Here is a 21184-nt window from a genome sequence, read left to right on the forward strand (position 1 = left end):
CCAGCCTTTCTCTGTGTGTCAAGGAGAGCCCTTAGGGAAACGTTCGTGTGCGTGTGTGTGTGTGTGTGTGTGGTATGGAAAGATATAATTGCTTAAGTACAGCCTCTCTCTCTCTCTCTCTCTCTCTCTCTCTCTCTCTCTCTCTCTCTCTCTCTCTCTCTCTCTCTCTCTCTCTCTCTCTCTCTCTCTCTCTCTCTCTCTCTCTCTCTCTCTCTCTCTCTCTCTCTCTCTCTCTCTCTCTCTCTCTCTCTCTCTCTCTCTCTCTCTCTCTCTCTCTCTCTCTCTCTCTCTCTCTCTCTCTCTATTTTGCCTGTCTGCCCTCGTGTGTGTGTGTGTGTGTGTGTGTGTGTGTGTGTGTGTGTGTGTGTGTGTGTGTGTATCTCATTTATTTATTTAAGTTATTTTTCTTCTTCACGCAGATAGTAATTGACGAACACAACACACCACGTGGAGAGAAGCAAGGTGTGGAGTACCCAAGCCTCTCACAGTCCATGCTAGTAGACTCACCCTGCATGTGGAGATCTCCCAAAATGCACGGAGGTTATTCCAGAGCTGCAGGACAGAGTACTTGAGGCCATTGGTGAACAGAAAGCTGAGGTTGAACAAAGGTAGAGTAAAGATTACACTGACATTTGGGACATTGACGTTGTTTGTTACCAGTATTATATTGATTCCTTTTATTTCAGCCAAGAATTGATAGCTGCCCAAGGTGTAAGCAAGATTCACAATGATGAGGTCATTGTGACGTGTGCAATGTGTCCACTGGTCTTGGCCTTCCTGACCAAGGCAGCCACACAAAGGAAATTCCACGTTATTGTTGCCGAACGTGCCCCTAAATATGATGTAAGGTGTTTTATGCGTCTCTTTCACGTCATCGTGTCTGATGTGCACAATACATAACACAGGGACTGCCACATGTAGGGGTGATGGCTTCTTGCAGCTTCCTTTATTTTATTACGTTCTTATGTTCTCAATACATCTTTTACTTGTGCAGGGTCACCCAGTGGCAAAAGCTTTATGTACTGCTGGAATTGAGACAACATTAATTCAAGACTCTGCAGTGTTCCCCATCATGTCACGTGTCAACAAGGTCATCAAAGGTCATCGTTGGCACCGAGACGGTGGTGACCAACGGAGGCATTGAGACCTTTGTTGGTGCAGCCTCTCTTGCCTCACCACCAAAGTTTTATTCTGTTCCAGTAAGTTTTATTTGTTAGTCATTATCCTGATACCTCTTTCAGTGGGGCAGTATTTGAAACATATTTACTGTTGCAAATTGAACAGGGAAGGTATCACAAAAGTACATACCATTTTATTCTCACAGAAATTCTTGATTCCAGTTTTTGATACATTCCTTTTCCACATGTTTATTTCATGTAGGTGGATATACATTCCTCGTGTTGAGTGTTGGATGGTCCTTTCTCAAACCTCAACCTGTTGTTGTCTCATGTGGAGCTAGATACTATCAGATCAGTACCTATATAATATTGAAAATCATGGCATGAATTGTGCATTTTGCTTATTGTCACAAATCTTCATTTTCAGCTGTATGTGTGCACTCCCACATACAAATTTAGCTTGATGGGCTGTGAAGAAATAAGCCACCAAACCACCACTTCTATTATCCCAGAGGGAACAAAGTTTTGGCCGTCTGTAAATACTGCGCTGACTCAGCTAGATTACGTTCCTCCAGAAAATGTCACCAGTTTGATAACTAACAAGTGAGTTTGTGTTGTTCATATGACTGTGTGGTCCTTTCAAGGTGTGATGTTGGGGGTTCATTTCATTTTTTCATTTGCTTTCCTTGTTGGGCCTGGGCTGACCTCAGGAGACATCAGTATTTGTCAGCTTTATGCACAAACTGTTATTTAGCACTGTACTTCATCCCCCAGTAAAACTTCTGATCCTAAATGCATCAAATGAAAGGCCTTTATGTTTTACTTATGAGTGAGATAAACAACTTACTCAATTTATTATACAGTAAAATCCCTCTCATCCGGCATTCCAGTATCCGGCAGCTTCAAGTATCCGGCACATTTTTCCCCGAGCCTTAAAATCAATAAAAAATCAACGTGTGCTCACAAAATCAATTAAAATTCCCACGCGAGGCATACTCCGTCCCCTTGCCACCACAGCGCACTGCTTCGCGCCACCCGCAGCCCACTGCACTGTGTTTACTCAGTGACTCAGTCCCGCGTGTGCACTGTTTATCGCCCGACGCCTTCATCACGCCTAAAGTTGTAGAAAAAAGGAAGTGTGTTGTGCTTACACTTAAGCAGCTGATCAGATCAGCTGATCATCATTGTTGTGGTAAGATGCGTGAGTGTAGGGTGGTCATCGTGGACATAATTTCACTTCTATTCAAGTGTCCGGCACGTCGGCGGTCCCGTTGATGCCGGACAAGAGGGATTTTACTGTACCCTGTTTATCTTGCACATCTACTCACTTAGCTTTAAATAATGGCTGCTGACCATTTAAATCTCTTTTATTTCAGTCGAGGTACTGCACCATCCTACGTGTACCGGCAGCTTAGCGAACTGTACCGTCCCACTTCTTGTGATCTCTAAGGTAACAGCTTTAATCCTTGCAAATAAGGAATAAGAGAAAAGAGACACACCTGCCATTTGTACTGTTATGCTGTAGTGTTCTGTCATTTTTTTCCTCTTTTATCCTAGAACCATTTTTGGTCATTCATGTTTATAAAAATTATTATACAAAAATGTTGAGCTTAATATGTTTGGTGTAGTTTTTTGTAACATGTGTTATTGTTAATGTGTGTGGTTCCCCTCAGGAAGAATGTTGCAGTATTAGCAGTAATGTTACAGCCAATAGAAGTGTCTGTATTGTGCTTTGGTGGGAGGTTAATTTGATGTATTTTTAGAATTGTGCAGGATATAGCAAGCCCTCAAAATAAAGAAAATAACTATAGAAAACACTCCTTGTATTGAAAACACCACTGCAGAGAAACAGGAAACCCTGCATTCAGTACTGTGTGGTTGTTGCACTAACACTGAGCTAAATGCCTTTTGGATGGTTGTACACTAAAAATAATGTAAAAATCCCTATAAACAACTGTCCCTGCATTAAAAACCTTTCATCACAAAATTACACACAAGATACTCAACCAGTGCATGAATGTTCAAGCGGTACCATGAAGATATGAGGCTTTTGGCACTGTTTGAAGGTTTTGAGGAGTAACAAACAGGACTTAAACAGAAAGAAGCACTCACTGCTAATGTTTAAGCTTGTGAATGTTGTTTAGGTGGTCTGAGTAAGGAAGAAACAACACTCTATGGTGTGGTACTGCTGGTGAATGCCATGGTGGAACACATACAGGAAATGGCCACATCTCTGGTTGCAGGGCACAACAACACCCACTTTATAACCTGTACCTGTGAATAACAGGATGTAACAGAGGCGCTGCATAGTGAACAGTGAAGCACGGTGTCTTCGTGCTGCCATCCTTTTCCTTGTCAGGCATCAAATGTGCAAACCCAAAATCCACAATCTTAATAACTGAATCTTCAGAAGAATCCTTGAACAAGAGATTCCGTGAAAAGATAATTAGATTAGAATGGCCTCGGAGAAGGATAATATCTGAATGGAATAAATTCATACTTTTTATTATAAAGGCCATACAAATGATGGAGATCAATAATATTCCATGCAATAAATTCTTTAAAATAAGCAGATGGAAAATCAATGCAAAAAAACTTCCTTTTTTTCACCTTTCCTTTCTTTTCTTTTCTGTCTATCCTCAACACCAACCACTTTTCTATTTTTATTCCCTCCCATTCCATTAATTCCCAACATATTTCTTCTCCCTCTCCTAACTCTTCACCCCTGTCTGGCTTTAGGTCTCCGTGAACACTGATGCCTTTCCTGTGCACGTAGTGAACTGCTGACACCAGGTTCCTCACGACGACCGAAGCCCGAGGCGAGCCTCTGTGAACCTCTCGTGTTTCCTGATCCTCTGAAGCAGCCAGCTCTCCACCTCCAAGGAGCTCCATCACAATGTAGGTGTGTGCCTGTGAAACCAACATGAATTAGATACAGGCATACAATGATTAAATGCAAGGAAAAGAAAATAATATGATCTTAAACTAATTGTTACTTAAATCATTTTGTGTCAAAACGATTTAATATCAATGACATCTCCAAAAGAAAGAGTGAGTGAAGTTGAAAGTAGTGATAGGTGAGGAAAGCTACTTGGATGGTAGTACTTGGATGGGGTAGAGAAGTGTGTGTTAAAGACATCATGCAGTTGAACAAGCAACAAGGAAAGGTCTAGATAATTATTTGACCAACAGAACCATGTCTGTCCGCTTGAATGGGGCAATATCTAAAGACCAGAAAGTGAACTATGGAGTCCCACAAGGCTCAATTCTTGGCCCGCTATTGTTCGGCATTTATGTAAATGATCTGTCAGAGCACGTTAATGGTTTCATAGTGCAATACGCGGATGATACTCAAATATTACACGAAGGCACATTTAACAACATCCATCAACTCATTAATGATGCTGAAACAACTCTAAGACAATGTAAACGCTATTTTCTGAGTAATGGCCTACTTTTAAATCCAAGTAAAACGCAATGTATTTTCCTAGGCAATCGCCAACTCCTAGCTAAGATTCCTCCTGACACTACCATACATTTTGATGGAGAGAACATACTTTCAAGTTATCATGTTAAGAATTTAGGAGTGTATTTTGATAAATATATGTTGTTTGATGTTCATTTAAATGAGTTACAGAAGAAGGTGACAGGCATATTAATGTATATAAATCGAATTAGTAAATGTTTTGATAAACCCACACGAATTCTTGTTACTCAATCACTTGCATTAAGCACAATATATTACTGCATTCAAGTGTGGGGATCAACAAACGAAACTCTTCTGTGTAAGGCCCAAAAACTTCAAAACTTTGCAGCTAAAGTAGCAGTGGGAGGTGGCAGGAAATATGACCGTGCATCACCTTTCCTTAAAGAACTTAAATGGGTCAGGGTTAAGGAGAAACATATGTTTGACATTTGCGAAGATGTTATCCTGATGGCTTTCTATCCTTTTTATCTTTTAATACTGTAAATGATGTGACAAACAGTAAAACTAGACAAAGAAACAACTTGCATGTTCCCCGGACCAGAACAGACAGCGGTGCCAGGGACCTCACTGTGTTGGGTCCTAAGTTGTGGAACCAACTCCCATCCACCATCACCCTGTCTCAAAATCTAAACAGTTTTAAGACTAACCTCAGGAAACATTTCCAATCTGCAAATATTACATAAATATTTTAGACATATGTTAGAAAACGCACAGTGATGAAGCTTTACACCCATATTTTATCCAGCATTTTATGGTCTTATTATCATTTAAACATAATTTTAAGGACATTCATGTATTTTATTTTACTTAGAGGTAGACATTGCACTTTAGTGTAGAAATACTATTTTAGTTACCATGATTATTTTATACTCTTAATATTTTTTGATGACAACATTCTGCAATTTAATCATTTAGTAGTATACTAAGATATTTCAATCTACAGTTTAGTTTTATGACCTCCATATTTATGTAAAGCTATGTGAAATATAATGTACTTAATAACCACTTTCGTGGAATAAAGAATCTGAATCTGAATCTGAATCTATCCCTCACAGGGGAAGACATCAGCCATGCATACTTATATTATTACTACTGCTACTACTATGACAATTTATTTACCTTTACTGTCAAAATCATGCTGAGACAATTCACCAAAAATTCAAGTATGTTTTAATGCTTTCACTGATACAAACCAATTTACAGCACCAGAAGTAATGCATGAAATCTTTATAATAATCATCTACGTGAAAGAAGGGGATTAAAAAGAATGGATTTTGCAATTTGTACCCAGTTTAAAGATTAGAGATGGCTGTAGAACAAGTAAAAATGTCTCAAAGTGATTAGTGGTTAAGGAAAGATGTAGCAAACAGCAGCAGCAGCAGTCAAAGAGTTAATAGTGAAGAATTAAAATTAGCAAGTAAATCAGCAACAGCAGAATAGAAAGTGGGTACTAACCTTAAAGCTACAAGCCAATAATAGGTTGGTTGTGGAAGGTCTTCTGTCTGGTGACATCTTGAAAAGGCTGCTGCTGTCGCTGATGACACTGTCAGTGAAGAGAATTGATGGAGCAACGTAGGAGTAGCCCTGAAATAATAATGTAACAATACTATCTTTGGAAGAGTACACACACTCATATAAATACATACATACATTCATACATATACATATACAATTAAGTCTTATTTGGGTACTTACATTGAACATTTTCTCAACATCTGGAGGAACGATTGCTGGAGAATCCTGTGGTATCATTGCAGTGAACTCTTCAGAAAAATTACTAACATCTAACTCAGTACTGATTCTTGGTACAAAGGGAGCAGGTACTTTCTTTTGAGCAAGGTCATCCCAATTCAATTTCTGTCAGGAAAAAAAAGGAATTACCACTTATTACAACCAAACCACATCAATTTTTTTTTCTTTCTAAATGTATCTAAAAGTTACATCAGTATAACCCACTTGGTCATTAGGTCACAACCACTACTACTAAAGACAACATGACTTCAAGGTAATCTTTCAAAGGAAAATATGAAAGGATGGTATTTCTACCTCCATTCCTGTTTCTCATTTACAGACTGGTAAGCAAAGGATGAAGGAAAGTGAATAAAAGAACAGGTATAGAGAGAGGATGACCAGCTTAGTTCAGATCACCCATGTTGCAGCTAAATTTGTACTGTATGAGTGAGCAGCCTCAATACAAACCTTAAAAAATACATGGTACACCCTACAAACAAACAAACAAACAAACAAACAAAAATAAATAAATAGATAATAGGATAAAAAAAAATTGAAAAAAAAATAATAATAAAAACAAACTGAAAATATATAAACCAATACAAAACACAACAAACCCACATACCACCAAACAAGACAGAGTGGAACCTCGCAGGGACGCCGATGATGTGCTGGTAATACGTGACACAGGAGAGCAGAGAGGAATACAAGCCGCTGGAGTCGTGCTTGGAATAATAGTCGAGGAGAGCAGGAAACAGAGCCAGCACCACCGTGAAGCCGAGCAGGTCCAGGATCAGACTGCCGAATACCACCTTGCTTGTCCGTGCGTTCCTCTGCGGGTGTTAGGTTCGGTTAGGTTATGTGAGGTTAGGTTAGGTTAAGTTAGGTTAGGTTAGCATATGTTAGGTAAGGGTAAGTTAGCATATGTTAGGTTAGGTTAGGTTAAGTTAGGTTAGGTTGGGTTGGGTTAGGTTAGGTTAAGTTAGCATATGTTAGGTTAGGTTAAGTTAGGTTAGGTTAAGTTAGGTTAGGTTAAGTTAGGTTAGGTTAAGTTAGGTTAGGTTAAAAGAAGTTAGGTTAGGTTAAGTTAGGTTAAGTTAAGTTAAGTTAGGTTAGGTTAAGTTAGCATATGTTAGGTTAGGTTAGGTTAGGTTAAGTGAGGTCTTTTTTATCTTTTATTTTCTCTCAGTATTTTTTTCTTATAGTATTTTGTTGCCTTTGACCAGTGTCCCTCCTATATATACAAAAAATAAAACAAAATAAATAAATAAATAAATAAAGTAAAACAAGAACATTTTTACGACTTTAAATCATTTTCCCGACACACTTGTGCATGGAGGCAGTGTTCCATGAGTGTTGAGTGACAAATATTGCATCTCAACTTAGCAACACACACCAACACAACACACTGCTCACCTTCTCCTTGATGTCCGCAGCCTGTAGTGCCCCTCTGTCCCTGCTGTCCACCTCACCACCACTGCCGCCGCCACCGCCATCGCTGCCGCCAACTTGCTTGCCGGATCGGAGGGTTGCCATTGCTCTGAAAGTTACGTTAGGTTTGGTTAAGTGGGGCCGTGGGAAGAGGATGTAGATTAGGTTAGGTTAGGCTAGGCTAGGCTAGGTTAGGTTAGGTTAGGTAAGGCTTGGCTAGGTTAGGCTTGCTTAGGTAAGGTTTGGCTAGGTTAGAATTGCTTAGGTTACGTTAGATAAAGTTTGGTTAGGCCAGCTTGGGATTAAGAAACGAGATAGCCAGTCTTGGGGAGGAGGAAGCACCAGACAGAAGTTAGGGTAGGCTTCTTTGGGTTAGGCTTGGTTTGCTTAGTGGCAGCTGAGGAGTGAGAAGCTCAACCACGTTAGGTTAAATTTGAGGTAATATTTTAGTCATTTTCTCTCTCACCACCAAAATTTTCCCACTGTAAAAACTTTCTTAATATTTTTTTCTGAAGGTTACAAAACAAAGCACACGTTTTTCCATCACAGACCCGTAAACACCACCCCTTTCTTCCTTCACACACACACACACACACACACACACACACACACACACACACACACACACACACACACACACACACATTCCCTCACAGAAACTTTTAAACACGTAGATATAATATAGCATTTTCTTCTTTACACACACACACACACACACACACACACACACACACACACACACACACACACACACACAGACAGACAGCACTATATTCCTCTCACAACATGTAACCTTCTTACGTATCACAAACTTCCAAACTTCATTATCCTCTCACTTCCTCCTCCTGTGCTTTATTCCACTGCTTCCGTGGCGTGGGAGAGTGAGGGAGAGCGAGAGAGAGTTTTATCACCAGCTGGAAGGAAAGTACCGCTTTGTTTACATCTAAGAAGACGCGGATGTCACTTCTGTCAACAGGGTTACTAATACTGAGAGAGAGAGAGAGAGAGAGAGAGAGAGAGAGAGAGAGAGAGAGAGAGAGAGAGAGAGAGAGAGAGAGAGAGAGAGAGAGATTGTCATATAACCATTTTATACTCAAGATAATAAAAGACAGCAAGCGTTTAATTATTAATTTTCCAACTTTCTTCGCTTGTCTAACCTTTCTTCCACACTGCTGGTGGTGGTGGTGGTGGTGGTCTTCCTGCTTCTCTATTTCGTCCCTCTACATTTGTATCTGAAAAAAAAAAGATTGTATTACTGAATCAACACCAATGAACGCTTAACCTTACCTAACCTAAAGTGTACCTCTGTTTTTACCCTCTACCCATCACTACAACCTCCAGTACCCTCCCCTGCTAGGACTCCAACACCACAACACCTCGTACAGACCCAGACATCGCCCCCACATGCATCTAGAAGCTTCATACATCACAACACACGCTATAACACCCCTGACACGCTTCTACTATCACAGTCCCCCCTAAAACACTCCAGAACCTTTTATTTTACCTCCAGCACACCACTTCTACCCTCAAAGACCCAGTACTTATCTGCAACATGCCTTTAACATAACCAAAACACCTCAAAAGCAACTCCAACCACACTAAAACACCTTAAAACACCTTAAACACTCCTAAACGCACAAAAAACACCCTAAACACATCGAAAGTGCACCAAAATATCCCCAAACACACTTAAAATACTCCAAAACTCACCAAATTGACTTTAAACGCATCGAAAACACACCGTACCTACCCAAAACACACTCAAACTCATCCATAACATTCTAAAACACACTTAAAACATCCCAAAACACTGAAAACGGCACAAAACACACTTAAAACACCCCAAAACACACAGACTGACCTAAAATACCCACAAACGCACCCAAAATTCCCCGGTATCCACACAAAACACACCCAAACTCGTCCATAACATCCTAAAATACACTTGAAACATCAAAAAACATTGAAAACAGTCCCAAACACACTTAAAGCACTCCTAAACAAGCCTAAGACACCCCAAAACACACCAGGAACGCTAAATATTGACTCAAACATCACCAAATCCCTAAAACACACACTTCAACACCCTTTCAACACCTCCAGACACACTGCAACACTCCCTAAACACCTCCAGACACACTCCAACACCTCTTAAACACACCAAATACACTGGAAGCACTGTCAGGGAAGACAAATACTACCAAGACAGACAGGGCAGCAGGGAAAATTAAGCTAAATATTGTTTTCTTATCATTTTTCTGTTTTACCACCTCCTCTATTCCTTCTCCCTTCCTCTTCCTCCTCTATTTCTCTTATTTTCTTACTCATTCTACTCTTATCTACACGTCTGAGTTTAGAAACACGTGGAAACACCAGGAAAACACTGCAAAGTACGATAATTATTACCGAGGAGACAGCGGAGCCGATCAAGGTCCCTGGTCCATGATGGCGGCCGTGACGTCACGGCAATTTTACGTACCGTAACGGATTTCATTTCGAAATTGACCCCTCGAAAAAATGGAGCTAGGCTGGAATGCCTTATATATTCTGACTTGACAAATACTTAAAATAATATTCACAATATTAAAACAGCTTTAGCCTGAGTAGTATTTAAAAAATATCCAAATGAAATATGGAAAAAGTGTTGAAATATTCGGCACCATTTAAATCATTGAAAAGTCCACAACATTTGAATTTTTAGGAACGTAAAAATTTTTAAAAAATCTGAACTATCATCTTACACAATCAAAAGTGACCTGGAACAAGAAGTAAACAAATAAAACCGAAATTGTGTAAAAACCAAGTGTTGAACCTAAATACGATTAAAAACCACTGAAAAGTCCACCTATTTTGACTCAACAACAAGATAAAACACTTTAAAACATACAAACAATTTTTTCAAGCAATGAAAAGTTAGTTACAAGCTCAAATAGAGAGACAATAACACAAAAAGTGTTGTAATAACAACTTTTAACAGGACCATAAACCATTTTTAAAGTCCACTTATTTCTCTCAACAGGAACCAAAAAACAATTTAAAAATCATAAGCAATTTTTAGAAATACAAAAGACGTAGTTAGAACGTGAAATAAAAAATCAAGTTTGTCAAAATACTGCTAAAAAAACACCCCGCATTTTCGGCAAGCAACACAAAATTGAACACAACTCAACACAAGCCACGAAAATACTTCTAAAGCAAATAATTATTTTTATAAACCATAAAAAACATGCTATACCAGCAGAATAAAGAAGTTAAGAAAAAAATTAAAAAATATTGGAACCCACAGGTTGAAGCAGGTTGGCAGAGGTAGCCAGGCATCATGGCGGCCCTTGTCAGTGGAGAGAACGGCCGCTATTTTGCCTGTTATTCTTCCATCGTAACTAAATGAGGCAATGGCAGATATATCTAGCTAGCGGATATGAAAGCCTAGTTATGTGGCTCCACTTAGTGACGTGTTAGGCTTACAATAAGTGAGAAATGAAGCAGATATTGGCGGACAAATGGGGAAGGCTGCCTCCACCTCAGCTGATAACATTAGATAAGTGTATTTTTTTGACGTTTTTATAATTCCTGTCATGGTTAATTAGTAAGAGTTTTGTGGTGGAGGCTTGGAGCGCTTGTGGCACCGTGGAATGCTGGGTCACGTCAATATATTCCTAACCAGGTGCAAAAACATGAAATACGAGGCTCAACAATAAACAGTAAGGTTAACCACTGACCTGACAGCCCTGTGTTGTTGTTGTTGTGGGTGACACGTAACAACACTATCACAGTTACCGCCTGTTACATCACACTGTGCAAATTAGCTGGCTGGACAAGTGGTGGGCCGGTTTCTTACCAATATTATCCCTTGTGGCACTGCAGGCACCTCCCGGCAGGCACCAAGCTTGCACCAGCACACGCAGGCACCCACCACGGCCCCTGTCACTGTCTTGTTCTGCGAAAATACGTTAAATAAAGCACCAGTTTATGGCACCCTTTTAACCTAGTGCCTTGTGTCTGACGTCTGGTTGTGTCGTCCGTCCCAGCCTGCTCCGCACAGTACGCAAGCCAACCTATCCACAAGACACTTTTAGCTTTCAATAACAAGCACCAACTTCTTTTATATTATACTAAACTAATAGAAAATTAAATATAAAGAATTATAAGCGTGTAAAAATAAATCTCAGGCCATTATAACTGTAATTGTCAAAGTATCTAGATGTTACTGATTGAAGCGCCAAATTCAAACTGGTCCTGGCGGGTCTTGCACTGCAATGTCTCGTCCCTTGTGTGGCGTAATGTGAAATCATTGAAAAGCTTGTGTGAATTGAAGGCTTGGCTTAATACTGTGTTATATCTCAGCTTATCATTATTAAGTATTTACCATTTGACGTTAAAAAACAACAATACTCCACAGAGATATCCAAGTATAACAGAGGCTTCCATACTGTAGCTAATGATCAACAGAGAATTACCAGCCTTTCTCTGTGTGTCAAGGAGAGCCCTTAGGGAAACGTTCGTGTGCGTGTGTGTGTGTGTGTGTGTGTGTGGTATGGAAAGATATAATTGCTTAAAAAATAAGTACAGCCTCTCTCTCTCTCTCTCTCTCTCTCTCTCTCTCTCTCTCTCTCTCTCTCTCTCTCTCTCTCTCTCTCTCTCTCTCTCTCTCTCTCTCTCTCTCTACGTATTTTGCCTGTCTGCCCTCGTGTGTGTGTGTGTGTGTGTGTGTGTGTGTGTGTATCTCATTTATTTATTTAAGTTATTTTTCTTCTTCACGCAGATAGTAATTGACGAACACAACACACCACGTGGAGAGAAGCAAGGTGTGGAGTACCCAAGCCTCTCACAGTCCATGCTAGTAGACTCACCCTGCATGTGGAGATCTCCCAAAATGCACGGAGGTTATTCCAGAGCTGCAGGACAGAGTACTTGAGGCCATTGGTGAACAGAAAGCTGAGGTTGAACAAAGGTAGAGTAAAGATTACACTGACATTTGGTACATTGACGTTGTTTGTTACCAGTATTATATTGATTCCTTTTATTTCAGCCAAGAATTGATAGCTGCCCAAGGTGTAAGCAAGATTCACAATGATGAGGTCATTGTGACGTGTGCAATGTGTCCACTGGTCTTGGCCTTCCTGACCAAGGCAGCCACACAAAGGAAATTCCACGTTATTGTTGCCGAACGTGCCCCTAAATATGATGTAAGGTGTTTTATGCGTCTCTTTCACGTCATCGTGTCTGATGTGCACAATACATAACACAGGGACTGCCACATGTAGGGGTGATGGCTTCTTGCAGCTTCCTTTATTTTATTACGTTCTTATGTTCTCAATACATCTTTTACTTGTGCAGGGTCACCCAGTGGCAAAAGCTTTATGTACTGCTGGAATTGAGACAACATTAATTCAAGACTCTGCAGTGTTCCCCATCATGTCACGTGTCAACAAGGTCATCAAAGGTCATCGTTGGCACCGAGACGGTGGTGACCAACGGAGGCATTGAGACCTTTGTTGGTGCAGCCTCTCTTGCCTCACCACCAAAGTTTTATTCTGTTCCAGTAAGTTTTATTTGTTAGTCATTATCCTGATACCTCTTTCAGTGGGGCAGTATTTGAAACATATTTACTGTTGCAAATTGAACAGGGAAGGTATCACAAAAGTACATACCATTTTATTCTCACAGAAATTCTTGATTCCAGTTTTTGATACATTCCTTTTCCACATGTTTATTTCATGTAGGTGGATATACATTCCTCGTGTTGAGTGTTGGATGGTCCTTTCTCAAACCTCAACCTGTTGTTGTCTCATGTGGAGCTAGATACTATCAGATCAGTACCTATATAATATTGAAAATCATGGCATGAATTGTGCATTTTGCTTATTGTCACAAATCTTCATTTTCAGCTGTATGTGTGCACTCCCACATACAAATTTAGCTTGATGGGCTGTGATGAAATAAGCCACCAAACCACCACTTCTATTATCCCAGAGGGAACAAAGTTTTGGCCGTCTGTAAATACTGCGCTGACTCAGCTAGATTACGTTCCTCCAGAAAATGTCACCAGTTTGATAACTAACAAGTGAGTTTGTGTTGTTCATATGACTGTGTGGTCCTTTCAAGGTGTGATGTTGGGGGTTCATTTCATTTTTTTATTTGCTTTCCTTGTTGGGCCTGGGCTGACCTCAGGAGACATCAGTATTTGTCAGCTTTATGCACAAACTGTTATTTAGCACTGTACTTCATCTCCCAGTAAAACTTCTGATCCTAAATGCATCAAATGAAAGGCCTTTATGTTTTACTTATGAGTGAGATAAACAACTTACTCAATTTATTATACAGTAAAATCCCTCTCATCCGGCATTCCATTATCCGGCAGCTTCAAGTATCCGGCACATTTTTCCCCGAGCCTTAAAATCAATAAAAAATCAACGTGTGCTCACAAAATCAATTAAAATTCCCACGCGAGGCATACTCCGTCCCCTTGCCACCACAGCGCACTGCTTCGCGCCACCCGCAGCCCACTGCACTGTGTTTACTCAGTGACTCAGTCCCACGTGTGCACTGTTTATCGCCCGACGCCTTCATCACGCCTAAAGTTGTAGAAAAAAGGAAGTGTGTTGTGCTTACACTTAAGCAGCTGATCAGATCAGCTGATCGTCATTGTTGTGGTAAGATGCGTGAGTGTAGGGTGGTCATCGTGGACATAATTTCACTTCTATTCAAGTGTCCGGCACGTCGGCGGTCCCGTTGATGCCGGACAAGAGGGATTTTACTGTACCCTGTTTATCTTGCACATCTACTCACTTAGCTTTAAATAATGGCTGCTGACCATTTAAATCTCTTTTATTTCAGTCGAGGTACCGCACCATCCTACGTGTACCGGCAGCTTAGCGAACTGTACCGTCCCACTTCTTGTGATCTCTAAGATAACAGCTTTAATCCTTGCAAATAAGGAATAAGAGAAAAGAGACACACCTGCCATTTGTATTGTTATGCTGTAGTGTTCTGTCATTTTTTTCCTCTTTTATCCTAGAACCATTTTTGGTCATTCATGTTTATAAAAATTATTATACAAAAATGTTGAGCTTAATATGTTTGGTGTAGTTTTTTGTAACATGTGTTATTGTTAATGTGTGTGGTTCCCCTCAGGAAGAATGTTGCAGTATTAGCAGTAATGTTACAGCCAATGGAAGTGTCTGTATTGTGCTTTGGTGGGAGGTTAATTTGATGTATTTTTAGAGTTGTGCAGGATATAGCAAGCCCTCAAAATAAAGAAAATAACTATAGAAAACACTCCTTGTATTGAAAACACCACTGCAGAGAAATCTCTAATGAAACAGGAAACCCTACATTCAGTACTGTGTGGTTGTTGCACTAACACTGAGCTAAATGCCTTTTGGATGGTTGTACACTAAAAATAATGTAAAAATCCCTATAAACAACTGTCCCTGCATTAAAAACCTTTCATCACAAAATTACACACAAGATACTCAACCAGTGCATGAATGTTCAAGCGGTACCATGAAGATATGAGGCTTTTGGCACTGTTTGAAGGTTTTGAGGAGTAACAAACAGGACTTAAACAGAAAGAAGCACTCACTGCTAATGTTTAAGCTTGTGAATGTTGTTTAGGTGGTCTGTGTAAGGAAGAAACAACACTCTATGGTGTGGTACTGCTGGTGAATGCCATGGTGGAACACATACAGGAAATGGCCACATCTCTGGTTGCAGGGCACAACAACACCCACTTTATAACCTGTACCTGTGAATAACAGGATGTAACAGAGGCGCTGCATAGTGAACAGTGAAGCACGGTGTCTTCGTGCTGCCATCCTTTTCCTTGTCAGGCATCAAATGTGCAAACCCAAAATCCACAATCTTAATAACTGAATCTTCAGAAGAATCCTTGAACAAGAGATTCCGTGAAAAGATAATTAGATTAGAATGGCCTCGGAGAAGGATAATATCTGAATGGAATAAATTCATACTTTTTATTATAAAGGCCATACAAATGATGGAGATCAATAATATTCCATGCAATAAATTCTTTAAAATAAGCAGATGGAAAATCAATGCAAAAAAACTTCCTTTTTTTCACCTTTCCTTTCTTTTCTTTTCTGTCTATCCTCAACACCAACCACTTTTCTATTTTTATTCCCTCCCATTCCATTAATTCCCAACATATTTCTTCTCCCTCTCCTAACTCTTCACCCCTGTCTGGCTTTAGGTCTCCGTGAACACTGATGCCTTTCCTGTGCACGTAGTGAACTGCTGACACCAGGTTCCTCACGACGACCGAAGCCCGAGGCGAGCCTCTGTGAACCTCTCGTGTTTCCTGATCCTCTGAAGCAGCCAGCTCTCCACCTCCAAGGAGCTCCATCACAATGTAGGTGTGTGCCTGTGAAACCAACATGAATTAGATACAGGCATACAATGATTAAATGCAAGGAAAAGAAAATAATATGATCTTAAACTAATTGTTACTTAAATCATTTTGTGTCAAAACGATTTAATATCAATGACATCTCCAAAAGAAAGAGTGAGTGAAGTTGAAAGTAGTGATAGGTGAGGAAAGCTACTTGGATGGTAGTACTTGGATGGGGTAGAGAAGTGTGTGTTAAAGACATCATGCAGTTGAACAAGCAACAAGGAAAGGTCTAGATAATTATTTGACCAACAGAACCATGTCTGTCCGCTTGAATGGGGCAATATCTAAAGACCAGAAAGTGAACTATGGAGTCCCACAAGGCTCAATTCTTGGCCCGCTATTGTTCGGCATTTATGTAAATGATCTGTCAGAGCACGTTAATGGTTTCATAGTGCAACACGCGGATGATACTCAAATATTACACGAAGGCACAGTTAACAACATCCATCAACTCATTAATGATGCTGAAACAACTCTAAGACAATGTAAACGCTATTTTCTGAGTAATGGCCTACTTTTAAATCCAAGTAAAACGCAATGTATTTTCCTAGGCAATCGCCAACTCCTAGCTAAGATTCCTCCTGACACTACCATACATTTTGATGGAGAGAACATACTTTCAAGTTATCATGTTAAGAATTTAGGAGTGTATTTTGATAAATATATGTTGTTTGATGTTCATTTAAATGAGTTACAGAAGAAGGTGACAGGCATATTAATGTATATAAATCGAATTAGTAAATGTTTTGATAAACCCACACGAATTCTTGTTACTCAATCACTTGCATTAAGCACAATATATTACTGCATTCAAGTGTGGGGATCAACAAACGAAACTCTTCTGTGTAAGGCCCAAAAACTTCAAAACTTTGCAGCTAAAGTAGCAGTGGGAGGTGGCAGGAAATATGACCGTGCATCACCTTTCCTTAAAGAACTTAAATGGCTCAGGGTTAAGGAGAAACATATGTTTGACATTTGCGAAGATGTTATCCTGATGGCTTTCTATCCTTTTTATCTTTTAATACTGTAAATGATGTGACAAACAGTAAAACTAGACAAAGAAACAACTTGCATGTTCCCCGGACCAGAACAGACAGCGGTGCCAGGGACCTCACTGTGTTGGGTCCTAAGTTGTGGAACCAACTCCCATCCACCATCACCCTGTCTCAAAATCTAAACAGTTTTAAGACTAACCTCAGGAAACATTTCCAATCTGCAAATATTACATAAATATTTTAGACATATGTTAGAAAACGCACAGTGATGAAGCTTTACACCCATATTTTATCCAGCATTTTATGGTCTTATTATCATTTAAACATAATTTTAAGGACATTCATGTATTTTATTTTACTTAGAGGTAGACATTGCACTTTAGTGTAGAAATACTATTTTAGTTACCATGATTATTTTATACTCTTAATATTTTTTGATGACAACATTCTGCAATTTAATCATTTAGTAGTATACTAAGATATTTCAATCTACAGTTTAGTTTTATGACCTCCATATTTATGTAAAGCTATGTGAAATATAATGTACTTAATAACCACTTTCGTGGAATAAAGAATCTGAATCTGAGAGAGATTGTCATATAACCATTTTATACTCAAGATAATAAAAGACAGCAAGCGTTTAATTATTAATTTTCCAACTTTCTTCGCTTGTCTAACCTTTCTTCCACACTGCTGGTGGTGGTGGTGGTGGTGGTGGTGGTGGTGGTCTTCCTGCTTCTCTATTTCGTCCCTCTACATTTGTATCTGAAAAAAAAGATTGTATTACTGAATCAACACCAATGAACGCTTAACCTTACCTAACCTAAAGTGTACCTCTGTTTTTACCCTCTACCCATCACTACAACCTCCAGTACCCTCCCCTGCTAGGACTCCAACACCACAACACCTCGTACAGACCCAGACATCGCCCCCACATGCATCTAGAAGCTTCATACATCACAACACACGCTATAACACCCCTGACACGCTTCTACTATCACAGTCCCCCCTAAAACACTCCAGAACCTTTTATTTTACCTCCAGCACACCACTTCTACCCTCAAAGACCCAGTACTTATCTGCAACATGCCTTTAACATAACCAAAACACCTCAAAACCAACTCCAATCATACTAAAACACCTTAAACACTCCTAAACGCACAAAAAACACCCTAAACACATCGAAAGTGCACCAAAATATCCCCAAACACACTTAAAATACTCCAAAACTCACCCAATTGACTTTAAACGCATCGAAAACACACCGTACCTACCCAAAACACACTCAAACTCATCCATAACATCCTAAAACACACTTAAAACATCCCAAAACACTGAAAACGGCCCAAAACACACTTAAAACACCCCAAAACACCCACACTGACCTAAAATACCCACAAACGCACCCAAAATTCCCCGGTATCCACACAAAACACACCCAAACTCGTCCATAACATCCTAAAATACACTTGAAACATCACAAAACATTGAAAACAGTCCAAAACACACTTAAAGCACTCCTAAACAAGCCTAAGACACCCCAAAACACACCAGGAACGCTAAATATTGACTCAAACATCACCAAATCCCTAAAACACACACTTCAACACCCTTTCAACACCTCCAGACACACTGCAACACTCCCTAAACACCTCCAGACACACTCCAACACCTCTTAAACACACCAAATACACTGGAAGCACTGTCAGGGAAGACAATACTACCAAGACAGACAGGGCAGCAGGGAAAATTAAGCTAAATATTGTTTTCTTATCATTTTTCTGTTTTACCACCTCCTCTATTCCTTCTCCCTTCCTCTTCCTCCTCTATTTCTCTTATTTTCTTACTCATTCTACTCTTATCTACACGTCTGAGTTTAGAAACACGTGGAAACACCAGGAAAACACTGCAAAATACGATAATTATTACCGAGGAGACAGCGGAGCCGATCAAGGGCCCGGGTTCATCATGGCGGATGTGACGTCACGGCTAATTTACGTACCGTAACGGATTTCATTTCGAAATTGACCCCTCGAAAAAATGGAGCTAGGCTGGAATGCCTTATATATTCTGACTTGACAAATACTTTAAAAAATATCCACAATATTATAACAGCTCCAGCTTGAGTAGTATTTAAAAAATATCCAAATGAAATATGGAAAAAGTGTTGAAATATTCGGCACCATTTAAATCATTGAAAACTCCACAGCATTTGAATTTTTAGGAACGTAAAAATTTTTAAAAAATCTGAACTATCATCTTACACCATCAAAAGTTACCTGGAACAAGAATAAACAAATAAAACCGAAATTGTGTAAAAAACAAGTGTTGGAACCTAATTACGATTAAAAACCACTGGAAAGTCCACCTATTTTGACTCAACAACAAGATAAAACACTTTAAAACATACAAACTATTTTTTCAGGCATTAAAAAGTTAGTTACAAGCTCAAATAGAGACACAATAACACAAAAAGTGTTATAATCACAACTTTTAACAGGACCATAAACCATTTTTAAAACCCACTTATTCCTCTCAACAGGAACCAAAAAACAATTTAAAAATCATAAGCAATTTTTAGAAATACAAAAGACGTAATTAGAGCGTGAAATAAAAAACCAAGTTTGTCAAAATAGCGTCAAAAAAACACCCCACATTTTCGTCAATCAACACAAAATTGGACACAAGTCAACACAAGCAGCGAAAACACTTCTAAAGCAAATAATTATTTTTCTAAACCATAAAAACATGCTATACTACCAAAATAAAGAAGTTAAGAAAAATACCCAAAAAATATTGGAACCCACAGATTCAAACAGGTAGCCAGGCATCATGGCGGCCCTTGCCAGTGGAGAGGACGGCCGCTATTTTGCCTGTTATTCTTCCATCGTAACTAAATGAGGTAATGGCGGATATATCTAGCTAGCGGATATGAAAGCCTTGTCATGTGGCTCCACTTAGTGACGTGTTAGGCTTACAATAAGTGACAAATAAAGCAGATATTGGCGGATAAATGGGGAAGGCTGCCTCCACCTCAGCTGATAACATAAGGCAAGTGGATTTTTTTTACGTTTTTCTAATTCCTGTCATGGTTAATTAGTAAGAGTTTTGTGGTGGAGGCTTGGAGCGCTTGTGGCACCGTGGAATGCTGCGTCACATCAATATATTGCTAACGAGGTGCAAAAACATGAAATACCAGGCTTAACAATAAACCTGACAGCCCTGTGTTGTTGTTGTTGTTGTTGTTGTTGTTGTGGGTGACAGGTAACAACACTATCACAGTCACCGCCTGTTACATCAGACTGTGCAAATTAGCTGGCTGGACAAGGGGTGGGCGGGTTTCTTACCAATATTAGCCTTGGTGGCCCTGTAGGCACCTCCCTGTAGGCACCTCCCGGAAGGCACCAAGCTTGCACCAGCACACGCAGGCACCCACGGCCCTGTCACTGTCTTGTTCTGGCAAAATACATTAAATAAAGCCACAGTTTATGGCACCCTTTGAACACAGTGCCTTTCTGTGTCACGTCTGGTGCTGTGTTGTCCTCCCTTGGCCTGCTCTGCACAGTACGGACACAAACCTATCCACAACACACTTTTACCTTTCAATAACAACCACCAACTTCTTTTATATTATACTAAACTAATAGAAAATTAAATATAAAGAATTATAAGCGTGTAAAAATAAATCTCAGGCCATTATCACTGTAATTGTCAAAGTATGTAGACGTTTACTGATTGAAGCGCCAAATTCAAACTGGTCGTGGCTTACACTGCAATGTCTCGTCCCTTGTGTGGCGTAATGTGCAATCATTGAAAAGCTTGTGTGAATTAAAGGCTTGGCTTAATACTGTTATATCTTACCTTATCGTTATTAAATATTTACCATTTGACGTTAAAAAACAACAATACTTCACAGAGATATCGAAGTATAACAGAGGCTTCCATACTGTAGCTAATGATCAACAGAGAATTACCAGCCTTTCTCTGTGTGTCAAGGAGAGCCCAC

General features: G+C 39.6%; 2 protein-coding genes and 2 long non-coding RNA genes across 33 annotated transcripts in view; 3 read left to right on the forward strand and 1 right to left on the reverse strand.

The window, feature by feature from the left end:
- LOC135090515 (uncharacterized) lies at positions 1-3616 on the forward strand. Its single transcript, XR_010262023.1, has 3 exons — positions 1-1199; positions 1546-1721; positions 2495-3616. It is a non-coding gene; the product is annotated as an uncharacterized LOC135090515 (long non-coding RNA).
- Positions 3608-20748, reverse strand: LOC135090496 (ribosomal protein S6 kinase alpha-5-like). 23 transcript variants are annotated; one of them, XR_010261960.1, is made up of 8 exons: positions 11609-11766; positions 8925-8999; positions 8569-8681; positions 7753-7876; positions 6962-7169; positions 6301-6462; positions 6061-6148; positions 3608-4028 (listed from the first exon to the last, which is right to left on the reverse strand). XR_010261960.1 is itself a non-coding variant. In XM_063987311.1 (7 exons), the coding sequence occupies exons 4-6, from the start codon at positions 7870-7872 to the stop codon at positions 6446-6448; spliced, it is 345 nt and encodes a 114-aa protein (XP_063843381.1). In that variant the 5' UTR covers positions 7873-7876; positions 8604-8681; positions 8925-8999; positions 11609-11766; the 3' UTR covers positions 6097-6189; positions 6301-6445. The 23 variants fall into 23 exon arrangements, 10 of the variants coding, with proteins under 10 accessions (XP_063843386.1, XP_063843377.1, XP_063843387.1 ...); XR_010261959.1 differs by having other exon boundaries at positions 3608-5219; XR_010261958.1 differs by having other exon boundaries at positions 3608-5271.
- On the forward strand, positions 11941-15046 carry LOC135090519 (uncharacterized). Its single transcript, XR_010262029.1, has 4 exons — positions 11941-12721; positions 12800-13312; positions 13659-13834; positions 14608-15046. It is a non-coding gene; the product is annotated as an uncharacterized LOC135090519 (long non-coding RNA).
- LOC135090493 (major facilitator superfamily domain-containing protein 10-like) overlaps positions 19982-21184 on the forward strand; it is a 7067-nt gene continuing 5864 nt past the window's right edge. Inside the window, exon 1 of one of the 8 annotated variants that reach the window (XM_063987296.1) lies at positions 19982-20229. The gene's annotated coding sequence lies outside the window, so the exon portion shown is untranslated. The remainder of the gene's footprint in view (positions 20230-21184) is intronic. The other 7 variants (XM_063987295.1, XM_063987294.1, XM_063987293.1 and 4 more) reach the window with 7 other exon arrangements.

Source organism: Scylla paramamosain, chromosome 35 (assembly GCF_035594125.1).
Source record: "Scylla paramamosain isolate STU-SP2022 chromosome 35, ASM3559412v1, whole genome shotgun sequence".
NCBI lineage: Eukaryota > Metazoa > Arthropoda > Malacostraca > Decapoda > Portunidae > Scylla > Scylla paramamosain.